The following is a 24428-nucleotide window of genomic DNA, read 5'->3' as shown; positions in this document are numbered from 1 at the left end:
CTTAAAAAAGACTTGTGCCATGTCCCCTTTAACCCTTACAATAAATTATAATACATGTTTTGCTTTTCCCAGTTAGCATACACTTTAAATACAAATAATTTAAATATACAAAAACCTTAGTCTGATTCATTCTCGTATCAATGCACGTTTTATCCCATCTGATCTTATTGGAATTTTCTAGAGTCTAGTTTTCTGGCTGTTATTGTTTAATGATAATAATAATCTGTTACATTTATATAACACTTTTCTCCAGAGCACTCAAAGTACTTTATGAAACGGGGATCTTCTCAACCACCACCAATGTGCACCACCTGGATGATGTGACAGCAGCCATATTGCTCCAGAACGCCAACCACACACCAGCTTATTAGTGTAGACATTCAGAGAGATGTTGTTCACTGCTGTGAGAATCAATGTTTCCATTCAATTTAATTTGTTTATTTGTTACAACATGAACACAGAGCTGAGATCACACTGAAAACTGTACAACTGAAAACTGAACTCCAAAGAACCATAACATCAATATATAAAAGAAAATATATATAAAAAATATCAAATATAATACAGCTGAACAATATCAGCAATGTACAGTATAGTGAAGAAATACATTTGAGTTCAGTTACACATATATATTTAGCATTTACTCCATCAAACATACATATGTACATTAAAAGGCAGTAAAAATGAGTAGAAAAAAATTAAACACTAAAAATGAGAATTTGATCTAATGATCAGAGTGTTTGTGATGAATCTGGATGAATGATCTTCTTTCATTGTTCATTGAATCAGTGAATCAGACATGAATCTGAGTCTCGTGATCTTCAGTCTTCAGTTGAGGATTCTGTTTATTGAATTCTGCTGTGTTCTGGTTTGATGCAGTAGCTCGAGTGTCACCCGATCCTCCTATTATCAGGATGTTTTAAACAATATTACTAAATTTGTCTGCTTTTGTACAATAATTCAACATGATATTAATAAATTGTCCTCCAAACATAAAGATTTATAGGATATAATACAACGTCAAGGTACGTGTAAGGAATTACTGCCCTCTAGTGGCCAGCAGTTCACAGCAAAATTATACCCCCAAATTTAATTTCATTCCCTAATATATTAAATTTCACTTGCTGCCGGTAGAGGCAATAATTTAGTAAACACGCATGTTGGTCGTATTTGGGAGGATGGACAAATGACCAAAACAATCATATGTTTTGGAGGATAGATTGGATATAAATGACGTCTTATATTGTCGATTAACTAAAACATCGATGTAATCTTATAAAATCCTCACCTGTGAATCTTGGTTTTTGTTCTGTTGTGATCTTCTGGATGAATTTACTTTAGATCTCAATGTCTTCTGTGTTAAGAGCAAAACATGTTTTTATATTTGTATAAATTTTGACGAATCTTGTAATATGAAGCTAAATGTTTTGGATTAATGCACATTTATAAATGATACAAACTTTATAAGACTGCAGGCAGGTTGTAATCTCTGTAAGGTCAGAAATGTGAGAGAAAAGATATTTACTAAAAAGATCTCCAAAAGAGGGAGACTGTAAAAAGTCAACACTTAATGATGAATTGTTGTTTCAGTTAAAAGAGACACACGAGTGGTCAGATTTGTGTCAACATTCATACACTTCTATACTGTTTTGATAGATAATACAGAATGTATTTAGTGAGAGACGGAAAACCAGAGATCAGGTTATAATATGAAAATTGATGATTTGAATAACACATTCAGTTTTTACTTACCAGATGCAAGCTGTCCTAAAATCACAGAGAAGATGAAGACACATTCAAAGGTAAAGACAACAAATCTCAGATCCATCATTACATGCTCACCACTCACTGATAAGAAACAGAAGAAAGACTAATTTTAGGAATAATATACACAGTATTTACTAAACCTCTTTTCAGAAACGGGCTCCAGATGCACTCGCCCCTCAGACTGCACACCAGTGGGTGGAGCAAATGATGCGATGATGTAACAGTAGGTGAAGTTATCTTGATCTGGGTAGATTCATTTTCATTTGACCTACCCAGTGACGTCATTTATCCAGCCATTTTGCATTTGGGTTTTATCAGAGAATAATTACAAACATGCTTTCATTATTGAAGATGAGGACGATATTAATAAAGTGTGTGTTGTCTCACCTGTTTTCAGTATTAGTTCAGTCATCAGAGCAGCAGCGCTGATTAAAACGACACCAACTGATCCAAACACATACAGAGCGACAAAACGATGAAAATCTAGAATAAAAGACAACGTGTAAACAAACAAATAAATTAAGATTACTGCATCAATTACTGCACAAATTGACATTGGAGGCATAAAAATAAATTTTAGGGCCCAAGGTGTGAAGCCATATCATTTTAAAAGGATTTTTTAATTGTTCGGGGAGTCTTACTCTTCCTTCTCATCCACCACCTCTTCCTCATACTCTTCCTCCTCATCTACCACCTCTTCCTCATACTCTTCCTCCTCATTCACTACTTCTTACTCATACTCTTCCTCTTCATCTACCACCTCTTCCTTATACTTTTCCTCCTCATCTACTCCTTCTTCCTCATCTACCACCTCTTCCTTATACTCTTCCTCATACTCTTCCTTCTCATTCACCACATCTTTTGCATACTCTTCCTCCTCATCTACCACCTCTTCCTCATACTCTTCCTCCTCATCCACCACCTCTTCCTCATACTCTTCCTCCTCATCCACTCCTTCCTCATACTCTTCCTCCTCATCCACTACTGCTTCCCCATATTCTTCCTCCTCATCCAAACTTCTTCCTCATACTCTTCCTCCTCATCCACCACCTCTTCCTCATACTCTTCCTCCTCATCCACTCCTTCTTCCTCATACTCTTCCTCCTCATCCACTCCTTCTTCCTCATACTCTTCCTCCTCATCCACTCCTTCTTCCTCATACTCTTCCTCCTCATCCACTCCTTCTTCCTCATACTCTTCCTCCTCATCCACCACCTCTTCCTCATACTCTTCCTCATCATCCATCACCTCTTCCTTATACTTTTCCTCCTCATCCACTCCTTCTTCCTCATACTTTTCCTTGTCATCCACTCCTTCTTCCTCATACTCTTCCTCATCTACCACCTCTTCCTTATACCTTTTCCTCATACTCTTCCTCCTCATTCACTCCTTTCTCATACTCTTCCTTCTCATCCACCACCTCTTTTTTATACTCTTCCTCCTCATTCACTCCTTCTTCCCTATACTCTTCCTCATCTACCACCTCTTCCTTATACTCTTCCTCCTAATCCCCTCCTCTTCCTCATACTCTTTCTCCTCATCCACTCCTTCTTCCCCATACTCTTCCTTATCTACCACGTTTCCTCATACTCTTCCTCCTCATCCACTCCTTCTTCCTCATCTACCACCTCTTCCTTAAACTCTTCCTCATACTCTTCCTCCTCATTCAATCCTTCTTCCTCATACTCTTGCTCCTCATCCACTCCTTCTTCCTCATACTCTTCCTTATCTACCACGTTTCTTCATACTCTTCCTCCTCATCCCCTCCTTCTTCTCATCTACCACCTCTGGCTTATACTCTTCCTCATACTCTTCCTCCTCATTCACTCCTTCTTTCTCTTCCTCATCTACCACCTCTTCCTTCTACTCTTCCTCCTCATCTACTCATTCGTCCTCATACTCTTCCTTATCTACCGCCTCTTCCTCATACTCGTTCTCCTCATACACTCCTTCCTCATACTCTTCCTCCTTATCCACCACCTCTTCCTTATACTCTTCCTCCTCATTCACTCCTTCTTCCTCATACTCTTCCTCCTCATCCACCACCTCTTCCTCATACTCTTCCTCCTCATCCACTACTTCTTCCTCATACTCTTCCTCCTCATCTACCACATCTTCCTCATACTCTTCCTCCTCATTCACTCCTTCTTCCTCATACTCTTCCTCCTCGTACACTCTTTTTCTTTTACTCTTCCTCGTCATCTACTACTTCTTCCTCAGTCTATTTAAGGTATGTTGGCCGTGATTTTGTTTTGGATCCTTAAAATATGTTTAACTTCATTTTTCTTAAAATTGACTTTGTTGACCCTATCAACTTCAAACAAGTGCAGCACTGTCATTTTATTAATTCCAACCACCATCTATCGTTTTGAAGGTTTTTTGAAAGAGTATTTGAAAATAATAATAACTCAGTTATGAAAATATGCTCTTTGTGAAACGATTTGCCAGAATGGAGCACAAATATTTAAAGAAGATATATCAATACTGTACCCAGATGAAAAGTGTAATAAGACTGATCTGTAAATCTCACAACTGCCCAGAGTATCTGCAGAAACAGCATCACACAAAACCATCCAATAGGATCTATGAATTAAAAAGAGAAAATATTTATGCTTTTATTAAATGACATTTATACAGCAGACAGGAGAAGAATGAGAGAGAGAGAGACAGAAAATCATAAACAACAGATATTTATATTATAAGTCTGAGTATCATGTTTATATCACTTCGTATTCACCTCACTTTGCATTCATTTAGACAATTTTATTTCATGGTATTTTTTCACAAGTGTCTAAAACTTCTGCATAGTACTGTATATTCCTGTACATAAATGTTAAGTTCATGAACTTTAGCGTAACTCAGTCTGTAAGGGTCTCCTTATATTTGCTAGATAATAACATATACGACTACTTAAAGGGACACTACAGCCAAATATCATATTTATTTATTTAGCTTCCAGTAACACCGTCATCTTGACCTCTTCTGCTTTCAGGACTGTGTTTCATTGTAGTGAGCGTTCATTGCCATCATCGGTACAATGCATAGGGACGTGATGAATGTGGAGGCACAGAGCAGAGTGCAAAACAACAAACAAAAAGCTTGAGAGTGAGTAAATCATAGCGTATATATGATATTTGGCTGGAGTATCTCTTTAATGATATTAAAAACATTGAAATACCTGTTTCATTTTCCAGTGTAAAGATGTAAAGACCGATCATCACTATATTCAAAATGATTATGACCAGGAGCCAAACTGTTCTTATAACGGGCCATGACCCTGAAAAAGTGTGAGAATGTTTTCATTAATAAAACTTTTCATATTAAAGGTGCATTGTTTAACTTTAAGAAGGATCTCTTGACAGAAATGGAATATAATATACATAACTATATTATCAGTGGTGTATAAAGACCTTACATAATGAACCATATTGTGTTTATTACATTATTATGAGCTGCTTTTATCTCCGTACACCACGGGTCTCCCTACATGGAAGTTGTTGTCATGTTTCTACAGTAGCTCTAAATGGACAAACTGCTCTACAGAGCACATTTTGTCCCTATGTTGTGTCAGACGACGACATGTTTGTCCCGTGGAAACTACCGTAGTTTCTCTTTGCGTTTCGAAACTGAGGTTTCACTTTACTGTGTACTGTATACTTACAGCCCAACCTGCCACATTTATAAAACGTTCTTTCGTTTGCCATCAGTAGTAAAACTAGTAAAACAGCAATAGCGACGAGTCCTAAAAACAAAAAAGAACTATTAATAAAGATGTTGAATAGTGATGCAATATATCAACACATTTATTCACCACAGACGTGTATTTATTTATTAGCAAAAAAAAATAAAAAATAGGACCACTCGCAGACTGGGCACTTTCTGTTTCTGCTTACTTCTGTCAGCTTTCTCTAATATTTCATCTCATATGCCTTGGACATTATCATAAACATTATTAAATGGTTTAAAGTATGTGAATATGCACTGCAATAAGTTGTTGTAACACCTGTCTGTGTTCTGTCTGAGAGTTTTGCTCTCTGTCAAAGTCAAAGTTTATTTATTAACTTCAGATCAATGATAAATGTAAACTCACCTCCTCCACTCGATGCAAATGTATAAAACAGAATGACGCATTTTAATGTAGGTAGTATTTCAAAAGTCAGATCAGCCACAATCTCCAATATATCATTTATTCGTCCTTTTCCATTTCCAATCTGTGAAACTGAAACTATAAGACAAATACTGATATTGACATTATTGAATATTTGTGATATATGAAGACGTATGGAAAGATATTCATACAGAAATACTTACTGTTACTAAATTTGCAGGAGCAGGACAGAAACAATATTACATACAGGATTATTATCACAACTTTGTCAAAATCTGCATAATTCAGAATTTTCTCCCAAGTACTTGTAAGAAGAACTGAAGGAAAGAGAAAACAAAATCAGCAACTTCAAACCAACACACAACCACAGCTAAAAATGAATACAGATCAACATGAACATCATTTGTTAAATTATCCTAACTAATTTTCAAAATATTTCACTATAATTCTGACAACCATGATTTGTAAAAAGTGTGACTGCTTATTTGAATGCGTTCATGATAATGTACAGTATGATGATTGTGTCGCATTTGTTTACCTGAATAAGAAACAGCTGCCAAAAGACATTAGGTGTGTTCGAGATCATCTGGCGCTGCGCAGACCGATCGGCGAGGTTTGCCGCTTGCAGTCGAGGGAGGAACTGAAGACGGAGCCGTCAAGCCGGACACCTGCTGCTTGCCGTAGTGACGTGTGCGCCGTGTTTCCTTGTTTGTAATCGCAAATGAAGTGACTTAGATGCTGAATTTGATAAAAACAAACCTTTTAATAAAAAGTTGCAACCAGAAACATTTTATATCGAATATTTTAATTGCTGCTTATACTGTATACCCGAAAATAACGGGAAACAAGCATATATTATTAAAATACCAATAGAGTATGTTATTTTCATTTTTATTTTATTACACGACACAATATAAAATATTTAAGGATATTAAAGTGGTTTTTCCTGTTTTAAAACATGAAATTATAATGTTTATTAGTGAAACTAAAGGTTGGATTAAACTTGAAACGCACGTGATCGTTGTCATCAATGAGGCGACCAATCAAGTAAAGCTGTTACGTCATCACAACTCCGGGCAGCCGCTCTGGAGAAGCTGCACCGGCTGAGCTAGCCGGCTACTCTCGAAACGCTCTCGCGGTACTTAAAAACCATATGACACAGTCACGTGCCTGCAGCGCCAGCTGAAGTCGGACAAAAGTACTAACCAAAATGCACTGCTTCAAGTCAGCCGCCGATCGGTCTGCGCAGCGCCGCATGAAGTCGAACACACCTAATATTCAGCAACATAACTGCACTTCAAAATCAGCGTTTTAATTTTGTCTTTAAAACAAAAATGATATAATTAAATATGAGAGGAAGAAATGGCGGGTTTAAATGAACGCAAACTAATATTATGTCTAAGGCGCTCGATGCAAAGTTTGTCACAACATGTATGTAGCCCGTCATGTGTGTGGTTCGTAATTTCAAAATATGTGTTCTGCACGTCAAGTGACCTATGTGCATCACGTGTCTTGTCAAAAAAGTGCCTGCTGCAGATGCGCCTAAAGGGTTTATGATAAAAGACGCTCACATTTGTCAGATTATCGCATAATCTCATGTTAAGGGAGTGTCTTGCATGTATTTTGTAAACGTGTATTTTTTTTCCCACACCTTAGTTAACTTCAAATTCAAGGCCCTTTCAAGGACTTTCCAGGTCCAATACCCTCAAATTCAAGGACTAAATGTGGGGACACATTTCAAGGGAGAGCAAGGTTACATCATGTTACCTTTTAAGATACATTGTTACAGTTCCCTTTCGAGGGAACTCGCGCTGCGTCACTGCGGTGACACTTTGGGGACGCCTCCATGGGTAAGTGCGTCTGAATGTGTATATCAAATTCAACCAATGGTGAGGCTTAATGACAAAGACAGGGTGACGTGGGAACCATGAAGTATATCACTATCTGAAATATTGCCAAAGACGGCGTTACAGGGACGTAGGAAGTACGGCAAGGGAGACGCAGCGTCTCGTTCCCTTCTCAGGGAACAACAGTTACATACGTAACCCGAGACGTTTTCAAGTGTCAAACACAACTATGCAAAAAAGCATTTTGGTATGAATCAGCATTCGCATACATATAGATATAACCATTTAAAGCGAACAGTTTAGCACGTGTGATTAAAAAGTCTAGAATTTTTATATTATCCTACACTACACAGGGAATAATAGGGATTTTTTTCCCAAAAAAACTTCTTGCATAAAGTAGATTCAAGCATTTTCAATTACCTCTATCTATATATGTATATTTTCAAAAACTTCCCAGGGCCTTGAATTTTTTCTTTCAAGGATTTCAAGGACTCGTGGGAACCCTGAGCCAATACTGCATCTAATACATTTATTGAATGTGGGGAGTAAAAGACTAGGACACGATATTTTGTATGCTTTCCCCAAAAAGCAAATCTCAGGATCTTCTTGTGCTGCGAAAGAATTGAAACATAAGTAAGCATCTCTGTGATGCTATCCCGCAGAGGCGCTACCATAGCGTCACTTCATACCTTTAAAATCATTTATATATGGAGCCGCCCAGAGTAAAGTGAGAGGTCTGAGAAAATAAAGAGCACAGCAGCTGATCATCTCATTCACAGATCCTAAAACACAAACAAAGAGTAATAATCAGTGGTGTAAAGAAGGGCATACACAGGTATACGGAGTATACCCATTCTTTATTTGATAGCATGAAGTATACACACTTCTACTTTTAAAAAATGGGGGCATAAATTAGGGGTATAACCACTTCTCCAGACACCACTACACCACTGGTAATAATGACAATCTTTCAATAACTGCTTTGCTACTTGTGGACATTTTGGGCTCATAAAAGATTTTATGTCATTGTTTGACTCATTGCACAGGGATGTGTAGTAAATATATTGAGGGATATAATGATGATAAACTCTGACCTTCAGAAACACCCCAGAAGATAAAAGCAAAGAACATGATGAGATTTGGACAGAAGACCAAAAGCATCTGAAGACAGAAACCTGAAACTGAAGAGTTGTAAACAATCTAAAAACATTATGTATAGTCATCAAATTTTCAAATAAATCTCTATTTCAGTTTCATTTCAAGTCTCTAATTTCATTTCTGAATCCAATTACCACTGGTGCAAAAAATCCTTATAAGTGTTTCCCATTAATTATTTATGCAGCGACACAGCGAATGACCTTTTAGACCCTTTTAAGGAATGCAAACAACATAATATTTGTTATTCGGTTCAACTGTTTGTGTAGATGACACTTATCATGAAATACAGGTAGTAAATGATATATCTGAGGGTGCCGTCCGTGGCATTAAGCCTCGTCTCTCTCTGGTGTGCAACGACCCGTCGTGTGCACTGACGTGATGCGAGCAAAGTGTTTTCCGTTCATTCCTATAGAAACGAGGCTTCACGCTTTGCCATGTAGTTTACAAGATTACGTCAAAGCTCCCTTCTCGCACGCGACCCATAAACACCTGTGTTTAACCCCTAATTCCTATACGACAAAAAATTAATTTGTCTGGCCAAAAATATGATATAAATATATACTAAATACATTTTGTAGAAAGAGGAAACATACAAAAAAAATGGCTAAAAATATATTGGTTAATCAAACGTTTTTGTACACATAATTTAAAATATACACTAATCAACATTCGAAGTGGATCAAATTCACTTTTAATGGGTGACGTCATGCATTGACGAATTGAATTGTGGGTCTGTCGGCGCTGCATCACTGTCGTTGCTCGCGGCAGAAGTTGAACATTTCTTAACTTTTCAAGTGGCAAAGCGTGCGTCAGCCAATCAGATCGCCTTATGCAAATAACCTAGGCAGAGCCAGCCAATTATGTTCATGAAAGATCTGAACATATGTTGCGGCCACTGTGATTGGCTGTTCGTCACGCTTCAGACAAGACTTCCGTCAAGCGTTAACACTTTCGTGCCGTGTGAATGTATAATGTTAAATATATTTGGCAATTTTGGAATTTTTAAAAAGTTGAATATATTTAAAATTATATTTGAAAAGATGTATTTTTGCTATATGGGTTTAACCAATGAGATTAGCTCTAAGGCGGGACTTTCGCTGAACTGGTTAAACTGGAAAATAATTCCGCACATTTATGAATTTTTATGCTTTAGCCACGTGAAGAGTTCGTTTTTGTTTAATTTAAGCTTTTATGTTTATAATTTATGTTTTATACATGACTGTAAAAGTTTTTCAGAGATAAAAACACTACATAGACAAAAGTAAAATGTTTGTAACAGCAAAAAAAAAAGAAAAAATTGTAGCAAAAGTAGTTTTCAAAATTTATCCGTTGCTTACCTAGAAGTCTCGGTACCAACTTTCTGCCTAGTGAAAACTCATATTTCTGTATGTAAACTTTACATGTGTATTGTCCCTCATCTTCAGCTGTCAGATTGTTCAACAGGAGGGAGAAGTTTCCATGTTTAATGTCTTCAGTGAAGAAATGAGCTCTATCATGATAATCCTGATGTTGTCCTGATATCTTCATCTTGATACACACACAATGGATTCTTTAAATCTGATCTTCTCCATTCCACCTCCAGATCCTCCAGTGGTAAGAGTAAATCAACAGAACAGGGCAGAACCACTGAACCTCCCAGAGGAACAACCAGATCACTAGAATGTTCCACACTGAACCACGAACCAAAAAAGACTGTAAAAACAAAATCAAAGTAAAGTTGTTTAATACTTAATTATGTCCACAGCAAATGTTTTTGAAGAGTTTGTAGTGGTGACCGATACAGAATGAAATGTACAGTTAGCTAAATGTTTATCAACACAACTTCAGTAAGGAAGCATCTAAAACTACATCAACATTTATCCGTGTTAGGAGGGCAGAACTAAAAAGGTTTAGTGTAAAATAAACATGAACCCCATTCACACAACACTTTGGTCATTGAAGATTTCCATAAAATTCGGTGTGAACAAGACACAGAAACAATGGTGTAAGGAGACACATGTCATCGCAAACAGAAGTTATGTTCATTTCTTTGACACAAAGATTTGAACACAGATCATCATTCACGATGAGAAATGTCTGTAAACTGGACTAAAGCAGAGATCAGGGAGTTCGTCACTATCAGTGCTGAAGCTGAGATCATTCACCAGCGTGACAGAACAGCGCATCACGCGCTCCTATGATCTTGGCATAAACAAACATGCACGTGTGTGGTTTCTTGAGAGAGAAATCACAGATAATTAGCAAACTTCAGACGCTGTGGAAAAAAACCTACCAAGTGCAGGATTTTAAATACGTCATGTGTCTTACCATGATCTTTGCGGTATGTGTGTGAATGCAGGCACAGATTATGGGAAAATCATTGTTTATCCCCCTGATTGCTTAGTTTTCTTCATCTCGTCCAGGGAGCATCACTTCATCCCCCTGACCCCCTAGCCTCACCGCAGTCTTCTTCGCTCCTGCAGACAGCCTATTTTATCCCCCTGACCAAAAAACCCCCCAAAGTTTGGCACGCAGAACAATTCTGCTTAATGTCGAAATGAAATTTAAATGAAAAACTGTTATTTTTGGTGGAATTTTGTGGTAAATTTACAAATGACTTGATCTGTCATATTATCACATGAATATTTCGGGGGTCAAAGGTCACAGGGGCCTGAAAACCGTGTCGGGACCCAGAGTTCCACGGATACAGGTGCCTCCTTTGTCTCGCGAAGGTCCATTTGTAACTTATTAAGCGGCAGACGGAAAGGCCTATATCCTAGGGGTTGATGTTCGCAGGGCCTCGAAATTTGGCATGGCGTAACAGCGAGGGAACACGAGCCCATTTTCTATTGAGTAGGACACGGAGTCCGTCGGGTCTAGGTGCTTTCCTGCGTCAGGGGAACTGCAACTCGTAATTTATTTTCTGATAGAAACACATTTAAAAGTGCATTTTTTAGGTTAGGGGGGGATTTAAATTGTTAATAAAACCCCACCCATTGCCGCACATCCATAAATGACTGTTACATTTATAACTATATGAAATCAACCTCACTTTACTGTCTGGACACAGATTTAATATTATTATATAACACTAAAGTACTCAATTATATACCCAATTTATTTTACTTACCTTTGTGTTTCAATCTCACACTGACTGAAAAAACAGATCTCTGTCCAGAGTAAACTTTACATGTGTATTGTCCCTCATCTTCAGCTGTCAGATTCTTCAACAGGAGGGAGAAGTCTCCATGTTTCATTTTCTCAGTCAAGAAATGAGCTCTATCATGATAATCCTGATGCTGGACCTCTGGTCTCATATCTCCATCTTCATACACACACACTGGACTCTCCAAGCCTGATTTACTCCATTCCACCTTCAGATCTTCTTTTATTAAACATGGATCAATGAAACAGGGCAGAACCACTGCATCTCCAAAATGAACACAGTTATAACCTTCTACAATGAACCCTAAAAAAAATTGACATTTAGTTAAAAATAAAATGAATTTAAAATAAAGCTTACTTGTACATAATCATTGAGCAAATATGGTATACTCTTTATCAGGAGTGCAGATTTAAAATCAGGAGATAATTTCAATTAGTTTTTATTTATGTGAAGAACAAATGATTCATTAGTCTCTGAATTAAAGAATTTATTTATGTAAACATACCCGTGTTTGGTCTGCAGTAGATGAGAGAGCAGAACAGAAGAGCAGATCCACATGCAGTAATACAGAGAATCAACACCAATATGTGTAAAACTGAGAAACCTGTAACACACAAACACACGATATGTAATGATTATTGGCGAGATATTAGCAGCGATAAATCACAGAAACAAAGTCAATACATTGCTGCTTACAAAGTAAATACAAAATCGGAATCATCAATTGTAGTGAATGGTATTTTCTTATTCGGATGCAAAAATACATTGTGCACATACGCAGAACAATTCTGCTTAAAGTCGAAATGAAATTTAAATGAAAAACTGTTATTTTTGGTGGAATTTTGTGGTAAATTTACAAATGACTTGATCTGTGAGCTTCATAATTTTGTGAAAATTAATGTGCCCTCATTATGTTTAATAAAAACGCGAATCTCTCTTTACTTCCGGTCATATGGTATGGCAAGTGGGTGGTCGCAGCGATTAGCAGTTAGCAACACAACTCAACTTCAATGATCCAATCAGATCTCAATGGATTAATTAAAGTCCAGCCCTAAATCTTATTTAATTTCAGAAGCCATTTCACTCGGAGATATGTCACGACGGGTAAAATAAGACAATCGCTACTTCCGTTTCATGGTGACTTTAAGTTTACGCCTTATCTTTACCTCTTATCACATGATTATCATCACAGAAACATGCAACAGCACGGCAATAGCAACACACATTATTAATAATTAATAAAGGTAATGGGGTCACGCGCTGTACATTTTGCAGCGTTCATGTGTACTTTCATAACATTACATATAAAGCAGTAAAATAGCACTGTGCCTTTAGAAAAAATTTTCTTTGCCTATATCTGAATCACTTCTTAAGAACAACTTTCTTCAACTTTTTATACATTTATCCAAGCGGGAACTCAACGAGAGATAATGTGCACTGCGTTGCCAAGTCCTCAATTTTTTGGGGGGAGTTCAGATTTGGGCTTCTTTTATACTAAGAATTTTTTTGTTTATTTGTTATTGGTATTTGGGCTATATATGGTCATTGGGATGCTTTTGGAATAGTTTTGAATGTCCATTGGACTGGCTTTGATAAGCGAATCTGGCAACCCTGGCTGTGCGCTTGGGCAGACATTCGGTTCAGATTATAGAGAATGTACATGTAAACTAACATTTTAATCAGATTGCAATGTTTAGGGTGCATGTAAACTGTATTGTCGTGACCTGAAATCGGATAAAAAAATCAGTCGGATTGACAAAATTTTGTGCATGTAAACACATAAAGCTGTAAAACACATTTAATCTGCTGCACTGTAGCACCTTTAGATTCAGTTGAGTAATGCTGACACCTACTGTACTGTTCTTTATAAGAAAGATCTGTTTAAAACCTTAAAGGAACACAATCAACATTAGGGTGGTCCTTATTTTTCACATTTTAAAAGTTCATGCTCTCACCCCACCAATATGTTTGAATTAAAAAACATTTTTTGAAATATTAATTAATATTTAGAGGTTGCTCAAGACCTTTGAAGTTTAACACATTTGTGTATTATGTGAAACTTTGTGCTAGCATGTATAATTGATTATTATAAAACGGGCAGTTCTGGTTCTTCATTCTGATGAAACGCATTCTAAGTAAGGAATAATTGACGACAGGCCATTGAATTATAAGAAAATAATGCACACCCAAGGTGAAATGCGGCATGATGCGAAGCGGAGTTACACCGCGGGTGTGCATTATTTTCAAATAATTAAAAGGACCGGAGTCAATTATTCCTCTTATACCACGGTTACCACAAACATTGCTCTGGTGCCTATTTTTAAGACATTTGACAAGTTAGGTGTGCAGTTATCAGAAATTAATGCATACCCACGGAACATTTCTCAGCCAATCAGAATACAGCATTCAACAGACCCGTGGTATAAGCCGTGATAAAATACCCCGGTAAACCCACGGTTCAGACCGCATTACATAAGTATCACTGCGCCACTGTTGCTGCGTACTGATTTATGAAAATAAACACCACAGTCTTAATCATATTTTTTATTTGTATACAATTGCACAATTATGGCGATATCCAGATACATGTCAATAAATATTGTTGATTCATCTAATCAATAAAGAGAAAACGCTCCCTGAGTTGTTTCTACCTCAAATTCATATTTCCGCTATCCACTAGGTGGCGATCTTACCCAACTTAAACACTGACGCATTCACTCAACACTAAAACAGCGTGTTTTGAATGGCATATGAAGTAACCGTTTTATAAAAGCAATAAACCCCGCGAAGCAGTGGGGTTACAGTGCATTTTATAACAACTAAGGGGCGTTGTTAGGCACGACGCGAAGTGGTAACCCACTGCTTCTTGGGGCTTATTGCTTTAATAATATATACTTATGGCAGCAATGGACTTATTTGACCATGCTCCATGCAATTAAAACTCCTGTTTTAGTTGTGATATGTCTTCAAGAAAGCGTGAATGAAGCACAATAACACAATATACACTAGACAATGGCTGAAGCAACATGAAGCAAGTCTGTAACCGCTATATGGTTACTCGGATCAGAAGAGACTGAAATAACTGGAACAAAGTTACCCTCCAAAAAGCAAGTTTTATGTGTGTTGTGCGTTTTTGCAAAAATATGTGATTTTGGAAATATTTAAAGGCTTTGAGCAACCTCTAGATATCGTAGGAAAAATTCAAAATGTTGCACAGTGTGTTTTTATAATTTCTTCATTGACTCACCCAGTCTTTCCAGTATTACAGTTGTGTTTGCTGAAAGTCGTCCAGTAAACACTTGACAGATGTAAACTCCTTTATCTTCAGTTCTGACTCTCTTCAGTCTGAGAGAGAAGTTTCCTCTGTGGATTTCATCAGTGAAGAACTCAACTCTGTCTCTGTATCGCTCATCTGAAGCGTCTGATAAAGTTTCATTGTATTGATAAAGCAGAACTGGGATTTCTTCATCTTTATCTGTTTTCCTCCATGAAACCTCTTCAATCTCTTCAGGTTTGATGTGAGAATTCACAGAGCAGCTCAGAGTGACATCATCACCCACAGATGCAGATATGGAGGGACTTGAACCTGAAACTATCAAACGCTCTGAAAGAATTGAACAGAACAGAATAATCACAACATAAAACGTAGTGTTTAATGTTTAACCTGAATTTGTATGATTTTTACTCACCAACATGTTTAATTTCCACCACAGCTTCTCCAGACTCGTGTCCAATGTAAACTTTACATGTATATTGTCCCTCATCTTCAGTTCTCACATGATCTAGTCGAAGAGAGAAGTTTCCATGTTTAATGTCTTCAGTGAAGAAATGAGCTCTATCATGATAATCCTGATGTTGAGCCTCTGGTCTGATATCTTCATCTTGATACAGATGAATGAGAGTCTGTGAGTCTGATCTTCTCCATTCCACCTCCAGATCCTCCAGTGATAAGAGTGAATCAACAGAACAGGGCAGAACCACTGAACCTCCCAGAGGAACAACCAGAGGACCTGAAGAACCCTTCAGTGTAAAGCCTAAACATCAAACTATTTATTAAATAAAGATATCACAGAATGCTCAAGCTCAGTTTTTATAAAAAGTTTACTTTCTGTTTATGTTTCACTTTAAATAAAAGTCACATTCATCAATGATCTGAATGAAAATTGTTTTCTACTTTGACTGTAAAGGCAGTTTCAGGTGAGCTTTTATGCATTTTTGCATTTGTCAAATCTTTTTATTTAAACAGAATTTCAAAGTGGAACATCAAAATAAAGTGTTAGTTTAAGTTATAAAAAACAACAACAACATATCTTTAGTCTGCCACATTCTTAATCTGTGGTAATATAGTAAAATAATCACTCATTTACATTTTTTATGCAAGCATGTTGTATTATGGAGATTCGTAATATTTCTTAATTCAGGAGGTGGTAGGTGAGTTTTAACTTGTTTTATAAATTTAGTAAGATTGCACATCTTAACTTTAGTGTATACATCATATAAGTCTGAAGTCTGCACACAAACAGAACAGAGGAACACCACTGAACTACAGATCTTTTTTGAGAAAATCCTGAAAACCAGGATTCACCCAACCATACTGGTGTGCGTGTGTGTGTGTCATATACATTTTTTCTTAGTAAACAGATGAGTTCACTCACCATCAGCGATCCTCAGCAATACTGACATTAAAAGAAGATAAAGCAGATGCATATTTATACTGTATATACACAATTAAACTAAATGATCAGGTCTACTATAATTTATCGTTAAAGTATTTTTGCGCTGACGGACGATCATGTTCATAAAATGTTGATGGACGGTGAACATTTAGCTAAATTACGTTGACTTTCGATTTGTTGTAAGGGCTGGGTTGGGTCAGACTGTTATCTTTTCAAGTTTTAACAGACCTGGAGGAGGCAGATATACGACCAAGGTGCCCAGGCAGATAACGGCCCAGGCAGTTTTAGTCCCCTGTTGTTCTTGATGCGTCCAGTAGGGGGAGATCTGTACAGTGAGCCATCATCAGTCAGACCTAACAGAACCGACCTCTGAACTGAGATGTGTTAAATAATCTTCATAGTTGTTATTGTTAAGCAATTGTGCAACATTTTTTAATTCATAAACAATTAGCAAAGGATCAATATCAATTCATTTCATTATGTAGATCTATATATTATAGAAGACAATACAAATATAAGCAGAATAATTGTCTCCCGTCCTTTCACTCTAAAATTGTCTGGATGATTTTTGACCCATAATGGGTAAATATTGGACAGAACACACCACTGGTTAAAAAAAGTCCCAAGGGGGTTGTTGTTATGCAACCATGGGGTATAATAACCCAGCAGCTGAGTTAAAACAACCCAGCATTGGGTCAATGTTAACCCAGCGTTGTGTTCTGTCCAATATTAACCCATTATGGGTCAAAAATCATCCAGACAATTTTAAAGTGTTGTAATATTTGAAAATAATGCTCACTCTGCTTTGCATCATGACACATTACCACCTTGGGTGTGCATTATTTTTTTCAATAATTCAACGGCCTGTCATCAAATTACTCTTTACATATTTCACACTATTTGATTTGACGTAAATATCAACATTTTTACAATGATTCATTTTTACATTGAATCATTTCCCGTCCAGTGGGTAATACAGTACATTTTACTTTTGCATTTATCACTGGGACATGGAAAATATCTACTCATGGACAAACTACAAAAATGTCACAATGCTCCTAACAGAAATAATAATTGTTATAAACTCAAATTCAGTGTCAGCATATTGCATGGCTTGCAATCTCTCCATTGTTGTACATTAGAAGCAAAGCTTTGCAGCAGCATAAAATATATTTCTGCTTCACGTTGCAAACTTGAAGGATTTGACAGTGCCAAATGCCAGACAGAAAGAAGTTAGGTGAAAATTTGGCCAATCAGATAAAGGGGGCGTTTTAGTGCTAACCACAGGTGTAAATGAAATATAGAACACATTAACTGATTTATGAACCACAAATTAAAAATTGAGCTGTAATAAAAAAAAAAAACATGACAAAAAAGCCTGTTACAGTACTCCAAAAATCATTCTGTCCAGTGTAAGGTAGCACAAAGCAACAGAACAGCAGCGCAAGCTCAACTGCTGCTTTAGGGCAAAATGCAATTGTGCCACCCGCCATATACCCACAATTAAGACAATATTTAAGATGCATTAACATTTTGTTTATTGATAAAATTACATTGAAATTTACAACAAATCATTCAACCATGCTACAGCTGCAAATACATAGTAAGTATATATATATAGAATATACATTTCATTCTCAAGGTTTAAAATGTATTTTCTAAAGCCATAATACAATTGGTAAAAAACATAAAAAGAAACAAAGGCATGGGCACCGGAAGTGCCCTGGTCTCAAAGATTTCACCTGTGATGACAATAAAAAGATAGCTTATAAATAGACCAATTTCGTGTTTGTAAACAGAGATGACGTTTTTTTGCGGGCGGAGCCAAACTGGTTGCAGAAAGTGACTGCTCCACAGTAGGGTTGTGAAGTGTTTTAGCATTAAACCGTGATTTTTATGGATCCGGTGTTCTGTCAAAGTCTGATTCCCCTATGTTTCCCTTTAGTGCAATGTTTCTTATATCGTTTTAATCACGTTACGTTTATTTTTTAGATGGATAAAAAGTTTAAATGGCTTGGCTACTGATATGCATGTATGTAATGTATATGTATTGTTCTTTTTTGCTAAATCAATTATTTTTACAGTCTGAATAGCTAAAGTACATATAAAAGCAATACTATCATGTATTATATATAATAGCGTTTATTAAATATTTCATAATTTTCCTGTTTTCTATTATTTCTTCCTTATATTTATCTTACGTGTTTGTTCTTAAACTATTATAAAAGTATTATGTTTAAACATACATTAAAAAGGCCTGTTTATATATTAATAACACTTTACATCGTGTGTGTGTGTGTGTGTGTGTGTGTGTGCTATATATATATATTTATTAAGTATGTAAACATAATAATTTTAGAACAAACAGGAAGAAGACATAAGCTAAGATATAAGGAAATAAAAAGAAATAATAGAAAACGAAAAAATTATGAAATATTAAAAAAAATTTTGATATTATTGATTTTTCAGTATAAAAAAACATTTATTCTGAATAAATTATAATTGTAACGTGATAAAAACGCTATAAGAAACACATGAAGGGATCAGACTTCAACAGAACACCGGACATCTTCTCTACTTATTTTCTATTCTAATTATTAAAAGATTTCCAGATGATTTCCTCGCTCCATTCTGTCCGTTTAAGGGCTTATTGTAATCATAAACAACTACGTTTATCTTCAAATGGTGTCTTCGACGATGGTATTCTATAAAAATGAAAGCCATCTTTTTTGGCATTCTTATTCTGACACTTAACAGCACAACAAGACATTTTCTAGTGAGTTATCTTGCTCTTTTCACTCATGTCTAATTCATTTCCACTGTTTTTCTGCAACCGCATTGCATGCGCAGCTTGAGGTGACGTAACTGTGACGTCTACCCTAAATTGGTCTATATCTCTGATTGTTGTTTGTTTCTGTTCCAAAACATGTTTGGGGTGTGTGATGAAGAGAGGGATAAGGTTAGTAATTTTAAAATTTCAGTGTGTATTAGCCATTCAGATTTGCCTTGACGACATGATTGCGATTCAGCCGATACGCTGCGAATACGCATAAGCATAACACACAAGCACCCTCACAGCCACATAGAATGACGAATGAGTTTACTAGGCTATCTGTATCTATCAGCTTCGCAATGTGTCAGAAGAGAATTTTGATTTTTTTTTCAATTACACAACAGAAATAAAAATAAATAAAATTAATAAATTAAACAAATTAAAATAAATATGTTTAAAAAAATACATTGTCATCTTGAAACCTGGGCTGCGTTCAGCCCCGACAAAACGTTGCACAACGTTTATTAAACAGAAACAGTGATGTGTTGAACACCCTGTTGTAATGACACAAGAGTTGCAACTACGGTAGCTGAGAGGACATTCTATGTGTTCTTTATGAAATGTTTCTGAAGCCTGATGAAATCGTTATAAATGTGTGTTTAATACTGTAAAATACCCTCAGTGTTACAGTCACTGACCTTGCCATCCAGAATGAAAGACAACATTCCAACTTGAACCCATTGAACAAGCTGTCTCTTTAGTACTGCGTGGTTTATATACATCTTGCCGCTGATTGGGCCGACAATTCTGACACACCCACCATACAAGGGAAAACGCATCTAAAACCTGTTGCACACCGTTTCCAGGAAACATGTCGTTCAACCCGGAAACCGTAGCAAAACGTTGCGCACCGGTGTGAGATTGAACTTGCCCCTGATCCTGGTGCATCAAGCTCATTGTTATATTAACAAACATTTTGACTATGCATGTATTGCTAATATATGATTTACAATGGTCGCACTATATAAATAACATTTTAGTTTGTATGCGTAAAAAGTGCGCATGCAACAATGATACACACAGAAAATGAACAAGAATAAACTGTGGAGTGTGGATGGCATATAGGAGAAGGCCTACTACTCTAAAATAATTTAACATGGTTTAAGAATAAATTTTAAACAAAATATGTTGGTCTATTTTTACATTTTAGGCCTATTCTGATGCAAAAAGGTGTCCAACCTAAGCTCAGGAAACGATTTTCTAGTTCGTCATCTTTTCAAAAAATATAAAAAATATAGCCAATTTGTTTTGTTGTTTATTTTCTGTGATTAACGCACATGTAAATGTTACAAAACGTGCTTTATTGAATGAAAGTAAAAGCGATTGAATTAAATGATTAAAACGTCATGAAAGAAACAAAATTTTAAAGCCTTAATGTACAATAAGGAACATGCAACATTTAAGAGTGGTGGGTATTTTAAAAATTAATATAAATTATTCTCATGCATCGATTTTAATGTTAAACATCTGTAAATCCAAATGAATCCATATGGAATATATTTCATAATTTAAGATATGATGTTTTAAGTCAAAAAATTTCTTATTTTTACACCGCCGTGCGGAGGCAAACTGAAACAAAACTTAAAACACAAATATTACATTTACGTTTAAAACATTGAATTAAATGAAACCCATGAATTGAAAGGTCTATTAATCGCCTTAACTCGAGTGATGTCAATAAAGTTTCCATGTTAGAATTTAGAAATATTAACAACTTAAGCAAAAGGACAACAAAGAAGGCGTATTATCTAGGCTACTGGCACGAGTGAGAATGCATACGTGTTCATAAACTGGTTCCATACCTCTGACTTTCCTCCAAACTTGCTCAAAGGTAATTCTCATGGGTTGTTTTTCTTTACATCTTCAAACTCCATGTTGCACTTAAGCTACAGCATACAGCACAGCAGACCTGGTGCGTGATGGGTGCCAGAGGAGACTCCACACGACACAAGTTGTAACTTTTACAAATCTTTTTTGTAATTTGTGTAACTTTTTGGACACATTTGTTACTTTAGCCTAAATATAGTCTATATGTAATATTTCTGATTATATGGCATAGCTTTCTCCCCACCCAGGCTAATAAAGTGATGATTAAAAATATGGTTAATCAACAGCCCGGCCCGGCCCGGCCCAAGGATAGTAGCGGAAAATAACGGCCCGGGCAGAGAATCTTAACTCTACTATGTTGCAATAGGCTATATAGTTTGTATGCACCAGCTCAGCTGTACTTTATGGATGGGAGGTGCGAGTGAGTTTTTAAAAGAAGACATAGTGGTCTGCAGAGTACAGAGCTTTTGAACACCTTTAGAATTCTATAACTCTACGTTCTATAACCCCCCCACCCTGCACCCTTTACCAAAAATATCTTCCTGCGCCTATGAACAAAGGTGAAGCATTTTGAGTTGTTGTGTGTAATCACTATTAACAATGTTGTAGTTGTGTTAAACATTTTGTGTTATTCTTTCATTACACTCGTGAGACTGAATGAGAGCTTCACCCAGTTGAGGATTCAGTTCATTTTCTTCTGTGTTCTGGATTGTTGCAGTAGCTGGAGTTTCAGCTGATCCTGCTGCTCTCTGTGTGCAAGATGTTGAAAACAATATTACTAAATCGATTTGCTTTAGGACAGTGATTCAACAAGATATAAGCAATTGAATTGTAATCCAGGTCAGCTGTAAAATTAATATATGATTTTGGACGATCGTGTAATAGCTATTAAGTCTGATATGAATGCATATTTATAAATGATACTAACCTGACAACACTGTAGACAGGTTTTAATATCTGTAAGATCAGAACAGTGAGAGAAAGGATAGTGGATCTGTTTAGAAATCTGTTCATCCTCTCAGTTAAAGCACAGATGTTTTGATGCAGATGTAGCCTACTATACAATAGCACACTCTTACAGTAGATCTAACAAATGACCAGGAGAGTATCCTTGTTTATACAAAAACACTAGATGATGCTAATGCATTAAACTGAAATTTGATGATTTTGTTCACAAAATTCGGACAGTAATTGTTTATCATGAGGATGTCTGTAAAAGTACATTTGAATGGCTCCTTAGTGATAAAACTCATGAGTTTGGATCGCCAGGTGTGCCTCATACATCTTGAAAAGTGAAGCCTCTGGCTCTTAGATCGCCCCCTGGTGGCTGGCTGCAGTACAAGACAGCGCGCATGGTCAGACATTTTGTCTTCAATTTATTACAATGGAAGGAAGCGACGTTGTGTCATCCATCTTTTTTTACAGTCTATTATTCTGATGAAGATAAGTTTGGGGTGGATGTGTGAGTTTATAATTCGAAACACATGGAAATGCGCTGCTCATGCAGTTAATCACATGATCATTCACATGACCCGGATACTTGGTTAATATGTATACTGTATGTGAATTGAATACATGTTAAAATTGTATTTAGTACCTGTTGCTGCTATGATATATTGGACATTTTAGGGTTAAGGTTAGAGGTTAAAGGTGTAATGTGTATTTTTAGCGGCATCTAGTGGTGAAATTGCAAAAGCAAAGTCAAGCTATGGTAGCTGCCACAGGACAAACATGTAAAATGACTTTTGCATTAATCCCTTTTTATAAACTTAAGAGATGTGGTTTCTGAGAAAATCTACAGACATTCTGTATTCGAAACGGCAATAAAATTACCCCTTTAAATAATGAAAATACCCTACGTCCCCACGAGAAACAATTACAGTCCGAGGGCTTTGACTAAGAACCTCTCACAAAAAAAATGTATTACCCATTTCACCTTTTTGTGAGTATTTTCCACCTTGTTACACTTGTGCTGTTTCCGAGTGTCTTACATAAAACAGCTCATAAATCACTCTTTATGAAAAAACAGAACCAAATATTGGATTCAATCTTTTTGTCAACTTGTTTTCTTTCATTTAGGACTGGTTTTGTATTACTTTTTTTAATTGATCTGATCTTATGCGCCATAGCTTTTGATCAGAAAAAGTCAATCAAATAATGCTCATTTCACACAAAAAAACCCTGAGGTGCATGAGCTCAAGTTAACTTGGCCTGTGATTAATTCATTCAGAATAGAAATGCAAAACCAGTCTTAACTGAAAGAAAAAGTAATCCAGTTTTGGGTGGTAACATAGCACAACAAGTGATTTTGAAGTTTTGAAAACAGCACAAGAGTTAAAGTAACTGTCTCCAACAGGTACTGTGTGTGTAAGGCAGAACTCTGTGGTGAACATTGACATTTTCAGTGATATTACAAACCTAGTGATCAAGTAGAGGCACATGATTGATCAGATTTGTGGCAAAATTTTATACAGTTATACAAAATAAGCTTTATTAAAGGTTACATATTATCCCCATTTTAAGAGATCTAATATTAGTGCCAAGTGAGTCTAGAATGTGTCTGTGAAGTTTCAGCTCAAAATATCCCACAGATCATTTGTTATAGCATGTCCACAATGCTCCTATTTGGGTGGGAGCAAAAAGGCGCTATTTTCATGTGTGTATCTTTAAATTAGCTACTACTTTTGGTTAAAATAGATCTGATTCCCATTAATACAGTCTGTGACATTAGCAGAGGTGGAAAAAGTACTAAAATATTGTACTCAAGTAAAAGTAAAGTTACTTTAATAATATTTTACTTAAGTAAAAGTAAAGTTACTTGTCTAAAAATCTACTCAAGTAAAAGTAAAAAGTAAGTCATTTTAACTTTACTCAGAGTAAAAGTTACTTTTTTACAGCGGGAAGAGGTGGAGGATTCTAGTATAGTTCAAAAACGACAAGGGAATATACATCTCAAACTAGTTGTTTTTAATTGAAGGAACATCTTTACAATTAAAGTGCAATAACAAAAAGTTAATAAAATAAAAAGCTTTTTTAAACTAAGAAACCTTTATGGAAATGTTTAATG

At 36.2% G+C, this 24428-nt stretch overlaps 2 protein-coding genes and 1 long non-coding RNA gene across 3 annotated transcripts; all 3 read right to left on the bottom strand.

Moving 5' to 3' along the window:
- Positions 1-3936: 3936 nt before the first annotated feature.
- Positions 3937-10386, bottom strand: LOC141351201 (uncharacterized). Its single transcript, XM_073857771.1, has 10 exons — positions 10218-10386; positions 8817-8903; positions 8412-8504; positions 7150-7196; positions 6414-6441; positions 6079-6192; positions 5858-5992; positions 5429-5509; positions 4946-5044; positions 3937-4350 (listed from the first exon to the last, which is right to left on the bottom strand). Exons 2-10 carry the CDS (start codon positions 8881-8883, stop codon positions 4232-4234), a joined length of 783 nt encoding a protein of 260 aa, XP_073713872.1. The 5' UTR covers positions 8884-8903; positions 10218-10386; the 3' UTR covers positions 3937-4231.
- A 4821-nt stretch (positions 10387-15207) lies between these two features.
- LOC141351200 (junctional adhesion molecule-like) lies at positions 15208-17235 on the bottom strand. The gene is made up of 3 exons (XM_073857770.1): positions 16681-17235; positions 15715-16059; positions 15208-15629 (listed from the first exon to the last, which is right to left on the bottom strand). The coding sequence occupies exons 1-3, from the start codon at positions 16730-16732 to the stop codon at positions 15250-15252; spliced, it is 777 nt and encodes a 258-aa protein (XP_073713871.1). The 5' UTR covers positions 16733-17235; the 3' UTR covers positions 15208-15249.
- Positions 17236-21970: 4735 nt separating this feature from the next.
- Positions 21971-22549, bottom strand: LOC141350933 (uncharacterized). The gene is made up of 2 exons (XR_012359022.1): positions 22290-22549; positions 21971-22110 (listed from the first exon to the last, which is right to left on the bottom strand). It is a non-coding gene; the product is annotated as an uncharacterized lncRNA (long non-coding RNA).
- Positions 22550-24428: the final 1879 nt, after the last annotated feature.

Source organism: Misgurnus anguillicaudatus, chromosome 19 (assembly GCF_027580225.2).
Source record: "Misgurnus anguillicaudatus chromosome 19, ASM2758022v2, whole genome shotgun sequence".
In the NCBI taxonomy this organism is placed as follows: domain Eukaryota; kingdom Metazoa; phylum Chordata; class Actinopteri; order Cypriniformes; family Cobitidae; genus Misgurnus; species Misgurnus anguillicaudatus.
The sequence above is the reverse complement of the archived record's forward strand: the minus strand, read 5'-3'. Positions and strand labels throughout refer to the sequence as shown.

Bases quoted from the DNA above. Each gene is read 5' to 3' on its own strand.
- LOC141351201 (XM_073857771.1), bottom strand. From the start codon at position 8,883: ATGCTTTTGGTCTTCTGTCCAAATCTCATCATGTTCTTTGCTTTTATC. The intron at 8,505-8,816 runs GTCAGAGTTTAT...TTTGTGTTTTAG, and splicing joins CTTCTGGGGTGTTTCTGAAG to GATCTGTGAATGAGATGATC. The intron at 5,993-6,078 runs GTAAGTATTTCT...TTTGTCTTATAG, and splicing joins CTCCTGCAAATTTAGTAACA to TTTCAGTTTCACAGATTGGA.
- LOC141351200 (XM_073857770.1), bottom strand. From the start codon at position 16,732: ATGCATCTGCTTTATCTTCTTTTAATGTCAGTATTGCTGAGGATCGCT. The intron at 16,060-16,680 runs GTGAGTGAACTC...TTTGATGTTTAG, and splicing joins ATTGCTGAGGATCGCTGATG to GCTTTACACTGAAGGGTTCT. The intron at 15,630-15,714 runs GTGAGTAAAAAT...CAATTCTTTCAG, and splicing joins GGTGGAAATTAAACATGTTG to AGCGTTTGATAGTTTCAGGT.